The following is a 13,926-nucleotide window of genomic DNA, read 5'->3' as shown; positions in this document are numbered from 1 at the left end:
TATATATATAAAGGCCATATGCCCAGACAACCATTTTGTTTTTGTTTTACTCTTTCAGTATCCCTCTATGCCAGTCTGACCCAGCACCCAGGGGCACAAAGAACAGCATTGTGGGGGTTACACAGCAGGGCAAAGCAGCTGCACTGGACAGTGGCTGACTTCCCAGGCAATAGCCAACACACTGACAAAGGCCACTGTGAGGCCTCATCCACATGAGTGAATAAATAAACCTCTCTCATGCATCTTTCAACCAGAAGCATCTGCAAAAGCACCTTCACAAAGAGCACATTTATGACAACAATAAAACTACAAGTTACTCAGTATATGGGAGTTGTACATTTTATACACAGTTTGTGTTACAGGTTCATAAAAGGTTTTCATATGACAACATGGTATCTCCATCAATTTTCATTTCTATCTCTCTCTTGCTCAGTAGACTATGTACATATGATGAGCTACACAAATGCCAATCAACCATATTTACCTGGGTTGGGATTCATCAAGTGCTCCACAGCTTTGACACCCTACACCCAGCTCTCTACCGAATACCATGCTTTTTAACTTTTTTTTTTTCCAAATATCATTTTATGTTTTGGATCTTTTGACAGTCGAGAGTATCAGGGGTTGTAGTGGTTACACGGTATGTCTCCTAGACTCTTGGTCACCAAGATACTCAAGCAAACTTAAAAAATAAAGCTGACAGTATTATTTTTATTAATTGCCAACAAATCGACCAAAAACAACACATTATTCTGTCTCCAAGTACTCTCTGACTTCCCTAACCTGTCTGTGGCTCTCAGCCCAAAGTTCATTGGTTCCTATTGAAGACCTGAATCTTTAAAAAGGGGATGCAAATATAAACTTCCATCTTTTTAAAGTAAGGAGTAAATACTGAATTTGTTGGGGACTATTTCATTGCTGGATTACAGACCCCAAGTTCATTATAATGAAGAAGCATGTCGCCCTGGTGGCTAATTGACGTGTTTTTACGAGTTTTGGAATAACCGCCTATGGCTCAGAGAAATAAACTACATCAGGCTTTACTCAGGCAATACTTTGTAATTAATAGTATTAATTCAATGAAGAGTTTGGTGTTTTCATGAGATTAGCCAGCGAAAAATTACGGAATATCACCAGACTTGTCCTTGGATTTAATGAAGCACACGACCAAAACAAACCCACAATTCTAATTGAAAGCATCCTGACCCTGAGAGAAAAGTGTCTGCTCTAGCCTTTGAAATGTGTCTGCACTTGCCACGTTTCTTGACAACAATCTCAGCAATCTTAACTTCAAGCAAACACCGAAATTCTAAGACAGCTAAGATAAGGACTGACATTGCTTTTGTCTTTCTGATTCACTTGTAGGTTTTTCCATCCCGACACTGTCAGCATGGGTCCTGTAACCGTTGTTTTTGAGAGAGTTTGGCATAAGCTAGAGGGAGTAGCAGGAGACACGGGATGGAGTCACTGGTGTTTCTGTCCCAGATAGAGACACGGAAGGAGGCTGGCCCGTGGATGAGAAGGGGGGGAAAGAGCAGGTTGTGAAAAACAGCAGGTTTCTCCATTGCTCTGGGCGAGTCTCTAATGAGTTCCAGACCTCCTCTCATGCAGTCTCTGTGTCTAGACTGCAGCTACAGCACTCTACCCTGGCCTCCCAGTCGCTCACTCACTCTCTCCCAGGCTGACCCCCCCCTTACAAAAAACCAACATGCGCACTCACACACACACACACACACACACACACACACACACACAGCCCCCATACCCACCCCAAGCCCTAGGTCCTCTTAGAAAACTACAGGCGTTTCAGTCTAAGACGCTGCCCAAAAAGACACTGCTGCTTTCATTCCCTCCCCAGGGATTCAGCCTCAAAGCATCACAGCTCTAATGAAGACTTTGAAACGACGGCTGCCTTTTTTTTCTCAGTACTTTCGGTTTGGCTTTGTCTCATGACTGCATCCTCTGTGGCTCTGAATGCAAAAGGAAATCACATCAATCAAAAAAAAAGACCAACTTTGTAAATCTCCTAATTGAGCATGACAGGACTGTTTAAAGGCAGAATGACCTCTGTCACTTGCTGATAAAACATCCCATTGTTTTCTCCAGCCTGGTTGTGGTTAGCCGAATAAATCTAACAGGCCAACGCACACAGCCTGTTAGCCGGCGACTGCTTTTAAATGCGTTTGGGGGGATCAAACGCTAAAGTAACACATTAGCATTCCCTTGATATTACAAAAAAGTATTTTAAAAGCCAGCACAGCAGGTTTTACATCAAGATATCCAAGACGTCTGTACGCTTGGAGACTCAACCTGTTGAACAATGTTCAAGTCTAATCAGTCTACATAATTCACATGTTGCCAAAAGAGCATCTGATTGGATGAAGATGTTACATGAACCAACTATGAGTTTGGATTTTGGTGATGAATAAAATCAAAAGTTTGGTCTACATTACATTTCTCACATATTTCTAAAAATGGCTTAACCTGACTCATTTCGTTACTCATATCAGAGGAGAATTCAGACTTGGCTGAATGGGCAAATATATCTACTATATGGCTTGAACAAGAAGTGTGCTAAACCCCTTTGACTGGAAGTGCTTTAAATGATATATTCCCCATATATAGATCTGCATATGTTGAAAAGCGTTTCCTCTCTAGGCATCAATTATCTACCCTGCACGGTTAAATGTCAGCCAAAGTTCACTCTGCTGTGAAAGTCAGACGCAGCAGGATCAGAACAATCAGGGCACACGAGAGGTTAACCCGCAGTTTCTGGATACATTATATTAGACTGTTTAGACTCATTGTTGTTAAAAAAAAAAACAGACTTACAAACATCGGGCTCCTCATCAGAGCCGTCTGGGCAGTCCTTCTCCCGATCGCATCGCCAGCCCTTAGAGATGCACGTCACCCCGTCTTTACACACAAACTGCTTTGAGCTGCAGGTCTTTGGGGCTGAAAAGAGACAAAGAAAAAAGTGAATTCATTAAAAGATTTCTGGAAAAAACAGCTCTTTTTGTGTCAGTGATCTTTATTCCTGAGGTCTCATTAGCAAGCGGAGTCTGTTGTGTTCAGTCAATAGTGGCCCTCAGTGGCCCTAATTAAGTCGTGGAAAGTTGCTGCTTGATGGAGGGGATAGAGGAAGAATACATAAAAAGCAAAACACACACTCATGTAGGCCTGGAAAGGCTTTGCATAAACTTGCTGCACCTAAATATCCAGGTCAGTGTTCCCAGGCCAATAGCAGTGATGCAACACGTCTGGAGGATATCAAAGAACATCTTGTTCGGTGTATTGCCCCCCTATCATCCATTTCCCCTTCAATCCAACCTTCCAGAGAGAAGAAAAACCGCCCACTGCAGCCACAGCCAAATGGAGGAGCGTATTCAAACCCACACTAATTCACGTCCCTCAGAACAGCACATAAACACTTCGACAAACATACAAACACACACAAACGCATTCAAGCAACAGAGTTGAATCACCCAGGGGCATTCAGAGGAAGCTCTTGATGAGTGGAGTTTGATAGAAGCAGCTTACGGCTGAATGGGAAACATATAGGGACTCAGCACCCAGTAGTTGGGATCTTATGGATTCAATTGGAATTCACCTGCCATTGACAAGCAAAGTAAATCAATGATTAATGGATTGCTTTATCAGACTTAGAGTGTACAATTCATATTGTCCTGGTTTCACAAACATTTTCATGTCCTCCATGTTTTTTGCACTTAACAAAACTACTACAACTAAAATGTCCACTAGAATAATTCAACAGATCTGTTTTATTTCTACTGGTCTTGGACAGGTTCCTTGTAATTTAAATGTAAAAAAATATAAAATACCTGCTACTTATTAGTCATGTTACTTTTTCCAAAAGTAATTTGAAGAAATTTAATAATTAATCATCAGCAGTAGTAAGAAATATCTTGGATGCGAACAACTGTAAAGCCTTCACATACACAGGTGACAGTTTTTTGTCATTTTTGCTGAATTCATGGTGATATTAGGCAGTGATATCACGACTCCCTCATGGGATACCTCCCACTTAGTGAAACTACATTTCAGCAAGCTGTTGCCTTCTAATTTAATAGGAATAACACAGTTTGTATCTGGTTTCAGTTCAGCAACAAACTGCTACCGATAAGAGCTCAACACTGTGTGAATGCAGTATTAATGCACAGAAATCCTATGGTTTGGAGGCATTTACTGAGTATCCATAGCTAGCTTAACATTAGCCCCGATGACTGCACAGAGCAGTACTTCAAAAGTGTCACCCTCACACGGTTCACACATAGTAACAAGTAACGTGCACCTCATCCTGTCGTGTGTATTTCAGCTAGATCACCTAGTAGTCGTGTCCAACAGTGTTCGAACTCTCCAGCAGGTCACAGAAAAAGTGACAACTGGTAAAACGAGGACCTTATAACACAATGTTTAGCTTTAATGTCACAGTAATGTAGAGTTCCATTTTTTGGTGTTTATTCATGAGGCCATACACAGCCTTGACATATTGTGTGTGTGTGTGTGTGTGGCGATAGAGGGCACAGGAACACTAAAGGACATGTCGCAAAAACATTAGCTGAATACATAACAAACCTAATGAAGTATTAGTCCTTATGTGCAGCTTTCATAAAACATTATTTCTTCCAAAACCAAAACAAAACAATCATTTTACCAGCTGACATTTAAAGCGAGCACCAGGCAATCCCCAACCATAATTGGAATTCGCTCATGGATAGTTCACAGTTTGAATATTTATCAGCAGGCTGTGATTGAACTGATGTTTTTGCATCATCTGAGCTCGTGTTTCTGTAATTCTCCTCTATATCCGGGAAAATATATTTTTCTATACACACTGCCCTTTCAATTCTTTCTGTCATTGCGTGGAACAGCAGTGGTCTGGGTATTTCTTCCGACATCGCCTCACTGAATCAACTCATCCACCTCAGTCCTGATCGTTGTTATTTTGTGGTGTTTTCTGAGTGTCATCTCCCTTGTACAGCAAATTAGGTCAGAATATAAATCACTGATTGGAAATGGTGAGGTTATTTAGAATATTTAAGCATATATCATAATGAAGAGGACAGAGGGACACGCGGGGTAGAACAGTGGTGGGTGATGGGATGAAACAGGATAAACAGGATGACTGTATTTACATTTAAAGCTAGCCTCCAACTGCAGCGTTGAACGGAAATCGTGAAGCAGAACTCAACCTAAATACCATGAATTCAACCTGACATCTTGCTGCACGCATTCACACACTCCCTTCTTATCCTCCACCATGTACCGCTGTGATCAGTGTGTGTGTGTATGTGTGAGTGCGGGTAGGTTTGTCAATGTGTGTGTAGATGGGCCTCTTTTTCTCTCTCAGAAGTCCCAAGGATTTGAATTATTCATAAAATGCAACCAGGCTTGTGTTAAAGCGTTTTCTCTTTGCTCTTCATCCCCCTTTTCTCATGTATGCGTGTTTATTTGTTTAGAGGTGTCAGCACCAGCCATAGCAGGCAGCTAGTTGCGGTGCATCTGTCTATTGTTTATTTAGATGCTGACATGCTTAAACTCGACATGCTGTTAACTCCACTTCCAATAATGGCTTTGGGAGGAGTGCATACCCGCCTCAGACTAAACCACAAGATGCTGTTGACAGAAACATATCAGGGAGCAGAGGAAGTAGGTCAGGAGGTTAGCTAGTGAAGAGAAGCAGCGATAAGGGTTACTGTACCAACAGCTCAGCTAGCTGTGATGGTTAGAGAGAGGCAAAGGGAGTGTGCAGGAAGGCCATGTTCAGAGCCGCCATGACATGTCTTAGATCATCCAATCAAAACTAGACTTCAAAAAATATACATTAGTTATGAGCATGAGGTGAAGAAAAGGTGATGAAAAATCTCCTTTTCCCTTTCCCTGCACACTATTTTCGACTATTAGTTTTATGTCCTATGTTTGATTTTCACTTATATAAATAAATAAAACTCAAACATCGAGATTCCAGGTAGCACAAACCACATTGGTGGTCAGGGAGGAAAACGCAGACTATGTGTGCATCTCAATTCCTTTCAGTGCATCCACGACTCCCTCACTTGCATTTCCGTCACGTCATGCTCCCCACCGCTGAAGACGCAAGGAAAAGAAATTGAGGGAACAAGGTTTTATACTAATTGGATGTCCTCTTCTCTCAGGCATCATCTGAAGCAGCGTCAGTTTCTAATGATGGCGGCACAGCTGATTAACAGCTGGGTCATCTATTCGTCAGCTTAAACAGCTCTTCAGTCTTCCAATGCCTGTAAGTTCTTGTTCCTTTTTCTTTAGGATAACCTCGTGTAGGAACACAACTTCCGTCTGGTCTGACATCTTGAGCAGATAAGCCGGCCAGATGGATGCTGGCTTATTGCTTTGGTATGGTGGTATGGAAATGTTGAGTGTACAGGTTTACTGTATTTGCATGTCAAGTGGGACAAAATCAAGTGGTTTCTGAAGATGGATGTTGAAACAAATTTCACTGCCAGCTGTTCAATTTGTGCTGGACACAATTGTGATTTATCTGGTTAGAAATATCCAAGTTTAAAGATGGCCGTAGGTAAGTGTGATCCAGCCAAACATATTTTTGGCTTAAGGTGTGTTTTTCGGGGCTTTGTGAACTGGTGCACAACGCAAAAAGGCCTCGTATGTGTTTGTCTTTTGTTTGAAAAGGGGATAGAGCAAAAGAAGATGGTAAACAGATGGATATGACTCAGGATGACATAAGAGCGCAAGATAGATGAACTGCAGCTATGAAAGCAAATGGAGACAGGGGAGTGTACTACAAGTCAAAGGGGGGGGCAGGGCTCTCACAGCTGGGGACCGGCCTGAAGATCTGAGAACAGCCTGAGCTGGGCTGGGATACTGAGATGGGATGGAGGAATGTCACACTTGCTATCAATGAGCTGCCTGTGTGTTTACCAAAGCGGTGGCTGCGTGAAAATGCTTTAGGTCATCGGCCAGATCACAAATACACTGCCTTCTGCCCCCGCCGCTGTCTATCCTACAAGATGAGCTCAGTCCGGCTGGCAGGAAGAGTCCTCTCCTAAGGCAAACACAAGCCTCGCCCCCAGCCACAGCCCCATTTCCTCTGACACCCACAGCAGTGCTATAAATAAGTTGGAGGCCTGCCCTCTGAGATCAACCAGGGCACTACAAAGCTCCAGCAGACACCGAGACTACCGCCTCATCACACACCACTCAACAGCAGTTGAGGTGAAGGCGGACTTAAAGCATTGTTAACAGTGGCGCTGAAAGGGAGCTTGAGCAGTATGGAATCCTGTCTTCAAAGCCGGATCGAGGGACCTTCCTTCAACCGGACAGCCACAATTCACGTGTCCTTGAGCAAGATAATCTGTACCAAGTCCAGGGCTGCTGGTCTGTGACTTACCCAGTGCTGCCAAGTATCTGCAAACCCTGTTCATCTCTCAGGCCCAGTAGAATCTACAGCCATGCTGGAAGCAGGCTGCAGCAGCTTCTTAAATTAGTACAGTTTTTGTACATTAGTATAGCAGGATGAGTGATTCGGTTATAGCTTATAGATTATAAAATATATATATGGTAAGTAGAGAGAGAGGTGAGAGAGGTGATGCATATGGACAGAATTGGAAACACAAAATTGATCATTTGATCCTGATGGCTAATGTAACTGTATAATTCTCAGGTTTATCAGTGAAATGTGTGAACTACACTACAGACTGGAGTCTCTGTTAACTCCGTCTCATATGAACAGGTCCATCATTGGCTGAATGGGCATCGGTATGCATTCGTTTCCTGTATGAAATGGCTGTGTCTTCACTGCACTGCGTTATTACATACGATGATAACCTGATCACAGGTCACATCTCTCACCCGCGCCCGGTTGCTGGCACCCTCACTCTTCCTCTCCTTGTTCACTGTTACCATCTGTGTAGTCGCTGTGGCTGCTTTGACATACAGTATATTGGTGTTCGTATTTGCTGTCTGCTTGTAAAATGCTTTAAAAGTGATGTAAATTGGTAAAAGGTATAGATATAAATTATCCTGGTCGTTCAAATTACTGCCAACATTTGCTAAGAAGCACTAAACACAAAGTACATCTGAGCCTGGCAAGGGAAACGATCAAACAAAAAAGTGAGAGGATCAACAAAGTTATTAAAAGGGGGGAGGGGGAAATGGATGTCTGTACAAAATTTCATGGCAATCCATCCAATGGTTGTTGAGACATTTCACTGAAAAGCACTAATGTCATTAGAATTCATACACTGGGCACCACAAATGCGAACCATAGCTGTAGAGATGTTTCAGTCCGGACCAAAGTGGTGGACCATGACATCCTGGAGAGCCATAACGCTAGCACAGTGCTCAATAATCTTTTCACAGAATATTGCAGATGATCTTCTTCAGTTTAAATTATCTCCTGGTTAGATCTGCTACACGTCTTGTTTCATAACCCTAGAATCTACCTGGCTCTGTAAAATAACAGGGTTGGGTTTTCCCTCAAGTCACTCACGCTCACGCCTTGTATGTGTCAGAACGACTGTCAGAGACAAAGAAGGACTGAGAAGGAGAAATACGTAGGCATGAAAATGTGCACATGTATAAAGTTAATGCTTTTACATAACAGGAGCTGCTTTCCTTTACTAGACACAGAAAGAATAAACGTCCTTGGGCTACCTCAGGATCCGCTCAGATCCGAGGAATTGATCCCTTCTAGTTTCAGGAGCTTGGTAACTTTAGTTCAGATTCATCCGAAACTGCAGAGAATAACAAAGCTGGCAGGCCACACAAAAGCATTTAGGTGGGTGTGTTGGCTGAAGTGGGCGCATGGTGAAGTTATTCAAAGCACTTACAAAAAAAAACATCTAGTTTAGTCTACTGAAGATAGCATGTACTCGCACTAATAAAACACTTCAACAGTTTCTCAAGGGGGGGAAGATTGTCCTGCTATCCCAAATACTCTCCACTGTTAGACATGATAAAGCTTCATTATCTTTTCAAATATTTAGGAAAGGGAGGTTTATGTGAGGGCAAGATAAACAACCAGAGTTGCGTGTGATCAGTCTCGACATTGACGCCCATTTGGCCAAACCTTGATACGCACTTTATCTTTTCGGAGCGCCAAAGGCAGGAATAATACTGCTACACAGCCACTTCAACATTGACTCATAGCTTCATATCTTGACAGAATGTGACAGAATGAAAAATAAAAACCAAATACTACAGGAAATTAACAATAATCAACTCAGTGAAAAATGTCTTTAATATTTTGTGCTCAGTAGTACCACAGCCATCTGGAGACTATGCCCTGATAAACTATCTTTTTGGATTTAGACAACACAAGACCAGGTTTGCCCACTAATGAGACAGCAAACAGCCACAACAAAGCCAAAAAGGAAGACATATAGGAAGAGATTGATGTAGAATAGAGCAAGTGAGGGGGTAGGGGTCTATTTTGCTGACCTCTGGGCTGACCTGAGGGGGTTCTGCTAAGGCCAAAAATGAGGGAAGAGTCTTTATTAGCTGGTTTGGCTTCAGCCTGCCACCTCCTCATCATCCTCCACAGCTCAGGCAACGCTAACATTTCAGGATTTTGTAATGGAAGAGAGAATGGAAGACAGAAGACGGAGGGGAAAAAAAGTTTTCCAATTTGTCATGTTACAAAACAGAGAAAAAGAGGCCCCAGCTGTGCCCCTTAAATAAACCTTTCTGGGAGAGTTTGGAGGAGCCGTGGAAGTCTAGTCAGTAGTGAATAAATTCTGATAGAAGACAAAGTCACCCACGTTATTATATAAACATTTTTGAAATATAGTTTATATAGTTTCTTTCTACATCTATAGCTGCTTAACTGCTCACCTTCTGGTTGAATGCTAAATCACGTTTTTATGAGATGGTTTGTGTGTTTCTAAGACTGTCTGTGGGTGTTTGTAAGTCTACATAAGTGTGTGTTATGCATGCACTTAGAGCCGAGGAGAATTAACATCAGGAATGTGCTCATGTCTGGTGATAGCTGCCAAGTAAAATGGGGCTCCGTCTTGCAGGACAACGCAGTCCTGCCTGCGACTGTTTGGATTTTACAGGTCAGATCTGAGCACAGACTCAGTCAATCTACACAAACCTCTGAGGTATCGAGAGGCAGGACCTATTAGGCAAAGCAGAGTAATCAAATGTGAACTTAATTAAGAGCTATTTGGATGTCTGGCCGAGATTTCACCATGTCTCAACCCCAGAGTGGTAATCAACCATGACTGCTATTTGTACTAGAGTCAGTGTTTGAGCTGAGAGGGAGGAGGCTACAACCTCTTTCACTTCCACATAAGGATTAAATCAAATTCGGCAGCGGAGTGGGGACGAAGCAGAAAACCACAAGGTGTGATCCGCCATTATCAAGTTAGTCAGTTTAGACAAATCCCTTTGCCACACCACCACCAAAGCACACGCTGTACGTAGCTGCACAAGGAGAAAAATGACAATTAAGCCTACTTAGTATGCGCCCGAGGGAAACATATTAAAGAAGATTATATGAAATTCTTTAGTGCCTTTTCATAAGACCAGTACAAGTTTCAAGTCTCAGTGTGACGCATAAGCTCCATGGAACGGGACTAGATTCTCCAGAATGTTCTCTCACATTCACCATCCATGTGCTGAAATAACCTGAGCACCTTTAACTGCTAATGAGACACCTAATGAGAAGTAGCATTGTGTTTTAATGACGGTGAAACATTGATCGAGAGGTTTAATAAATAACACAGCCAATCCAAATCACTGATTTTGTCAATAATGTCTCGCATTTGAGCCTGAAGTTTGCTACAACTACAGATTTATGGAGCAGTACATTTCAAATAAACTGACGTGGCAATTGATAGAAAGCCACCACCAGCAGCCGGTTAGCTTAGCTTAGCACAAAGACTGGAAACAAGGGGAAACAGCTAACCTTGATAGCACACAAAGGTAACACAGTATGCCTACCACATCCTCTGAAGCTCTCTAATTAACAAGTCAGGTTGTGTGTTTTATCCTTGGCTCTGAGCAGTTGCCAGGCAACCAGGAAAGATGCTACTGCTCCCAGCCAATAAACAGCCCGGCCCATAACCCTCCATAAAGCAACGCGCTTTAGGTTTTTGTACAAACAAACAAGATATAACGTGTTACTTAGTGAGCTTTAGAGGTACTGACAGAGCCAGGCTAACTTTTTTCTGTTTCCTGTTTTTGAGCAAAGCTGAGCTAACTTGTAGCTCATGCCAGCTTATTGTAGTGCTCCAAAAATCACAAAAGACCTTAAATAAGTGTGTCCATTTTGATAGCTAGTTCAGTCAATTCTGCATGCAAACACACGGGTACAGAACAGGGACATTTGCAAAATATGTTCACTTTAGTAATGGTGTGTGCAGGCTAATAATAATAGAGCAAACAGCTGCCCATTCTTTTCCCAAAAACACCTAAAGCACATAATCAGAGAGACCACGCTGCCTCCACACTGGCAGTGCAGCGTGGGATATCCTCCACAGTAAATGTGAAAATGTGAATTTCTTGAAAATGATGTGCAATATTGAGGATTATAGTCGTAGAGATTTATTGGATGTGATATCACCTTAAAACATTTGCCAAGTATGGATCCCAAACATCTCTCACCCATGTTTTTGCTCAGGCAGAAGTCAGAAATAGTGATTGTGGGTCCACTTAAGTCCATGTGAGGAGAGTTCTGCCACGGAGTGAAGGGAGAACGCCTGCTCGAGGGATTAGTGTTACAATAAGGTTATGGTTGGGTGCTTTGTGTTTAGGATTAGAAGTTTGGGAATAAATCTAAATCACACTTGCATGAATAGTGACTTTGGTACTGATGTGTTGAGCATGTGTCTCACTGTAGATCTATTGTTTGCTTGAGTTTTACAGTCTGGAAAGGTTCACCAGGATGGAGCTGAGGGCACTCCTATTGGGGATGTTCAGTTGTAAAGGCTAGATATATAGGCACTTTATCAGGAAGCACTGTTGAGAAAATTTAGGCCTGTTTGGTTCAATTTTCTTCCTAGAGGGAATGAATTTACAAGTAATCTACAATAGGTGCAAGTCTGCTCTGTCACACAATTGTGCCTGAAAAGAATGGATGTGGAAAAAAAAAAAACGTGTAGCAGAGGATTAAATGGATGTGAATTAATGTATTTGTTGTGCAAGCTGATGCTGAAAATATGCTGTTTCTTTATGTGGTGAGGGAACCAGTATTGGACACATTTTACAAACAAAAAAATGAGAATTTTTATCTGGGGGGCTGGAATTGAAATTCAGCGTTTGCAAGTAATATGACTCCCTGAATTATCTAGCCCATTAATGATTTGAATAAATTCATGGATAGGTTCAATTTTGCAGCAACAATGAGCCATGTAGCCGCCATTGTGCATTGCACAAGAACAACCTGACAAATCAGCCTCACAGCTTGATGCACTGTTGAACACAAACAGTCCTTTCAGACTGACACAGAGGAGCAAGTTAAACCCATGTTTGCTGTTGGAATGAACGGGTCAACACGAGTCATCTGACCTGACCCTGACACTGCCTGGCTTCAGAGTTAAAGGGTGACCATGGGTTCCTGTTACAGGGTTACTTTGGGTATATTATACACATTTAGAAATAGAATAAACAAAGTAACGTTGCGCAGATGTTGGTGTCCACAATAAAAACAAAATAAAAAAATGAGACAAACCCTTTCAAGCTGATGTGTAGAACTTGGTGCTAACTTGAGCCTTATATGAATATGGCAATGCCAAGTTTATAATTGTGACTATCACTAATGAAGTTTGAGTATAACTTTCTCTCGCTTACACACTCTTACTCAGATCTGCCAAATTATCAAGGGAGTATGATCTCTTAGACAGAGCATTCCCAGACTGATAATAGTGGCGGCTACTGTAACACCACGAAGTGAAATGTCTGCTGCTTCCTCTATTGGCTGTAAATCATGGAAAAGTGTATGGATTCAATATTAAAGCACCTTCGCATAAAGCTGAAGTGAGCAAAGGTAATAAAAACAAAAGCAAAGGCTTTCTTCGCACTTAGACTTCAGTTACCCGAAGCAGCTACAGGAGAAAACACTCCTCAGTGTTTTGGACTTCAGATTAATATTCTTATACTGACATTGAATCACATGATTACTCTTATGTAAAAGAGGTCGCTCGTAGTGATGAACCTATTATTACCCAAACCAACTTTCCTCAGCTTTAGCGTCTTTCAGCTCATTGTTTCGGTTTTCTGTGCAATTTCACTGTTTTGGTTCACTCCCCCTGTGCCCACAGCGTCTTTAAAAACCCACTGCATGGTACCTGCACCCTTCCTGTCCTGCACCAAATGGCAGACAAAGTTAGCAACTAGCTGGTGAGTATTTAACTGCTCCTCAGCAGGAGCTGTTAAACAGCAAAACAGAGCTAAAAAAGACAGTGGATATTCATTGCATCCATCAGGTGGCCATTAACATAAACACTAATGTTACTCTGTATCTGGCAAGTTTGCCATATCAGCTTAAAAAGTGGTGTAGTATCCACAGCTGCCAACTTACCACCAATGTCTACAAATCCTGGTCAACAACTTTAAGTTCAGTTGTATGATCCTGTTGTGTTACTGTTCTCTGACATGCATGAACATAATTTCAGTGGTATTGTTTTCGGCTGCACGATGGACAGAATAGGCAAAAATAGCATTTTCTTCTTCATTTTATCCCAAAAGAAATAACTACTGAATAAGGCAGCCCAGGCAACACCGCCTCCACCTGAGCATTTCTTCTACAATACAAATTAGAGAGCTTTGGCAGAGAGGGATTGTCAATCACCAGTGATTTTTTTTTTTCTATCCTTACCTTCATGTATTGATAGCGGTGGTGTCAAACGTTGCTGGCTAATCTATTGTGAATATCCATGCATGTGTTCATGATATCACCTAGCAGGT

General features: G+C 42.0%; 1 protein-coding gene across 1 annotated transcript in view; it reads right to left on the bottom strand.

The window, feature by feature from the left end:
- LOC139210503 (low-density lipoprotein receptor-related protein 1-like) overlaps positions 1–13,926 on the bottom strand; it is a 105,009-nt gene that overhangs the window by 86,966 nt on the left and 4,117 nt on the right. The window contains exon 2 of the mRNA XM_070840509.1: positions 2,833–2,955. Within this exon, the coding sequence (XP_070696610.1) occupies positions 2,833–2,955 (123 nt within the window). The remainder of the gene's footprint in view (positions 1–2,832; positions 2,956–13,926) is intronic.

This window comes from Pempheris klunzingeri, chromosome 2, assembly GCF_042242105.1.
Source record: "Pempheris klunzingeri isolate RE-2024b chromosome 2, fPemKlu1.hap1, whole genome shotgun sequence".
Lineage (NCBI taxonomy): Eukaryota > Metazoa > Chordata > Actinopteri > Acropomatiformes > Pempheridae > Pempheris > Pempheris klunzingeri.
The sequence above is the reverse complement of the archived record's forward strand: the minus strand, read 5'-3'. Positions and strand labels throughout refer to the sequence as shown.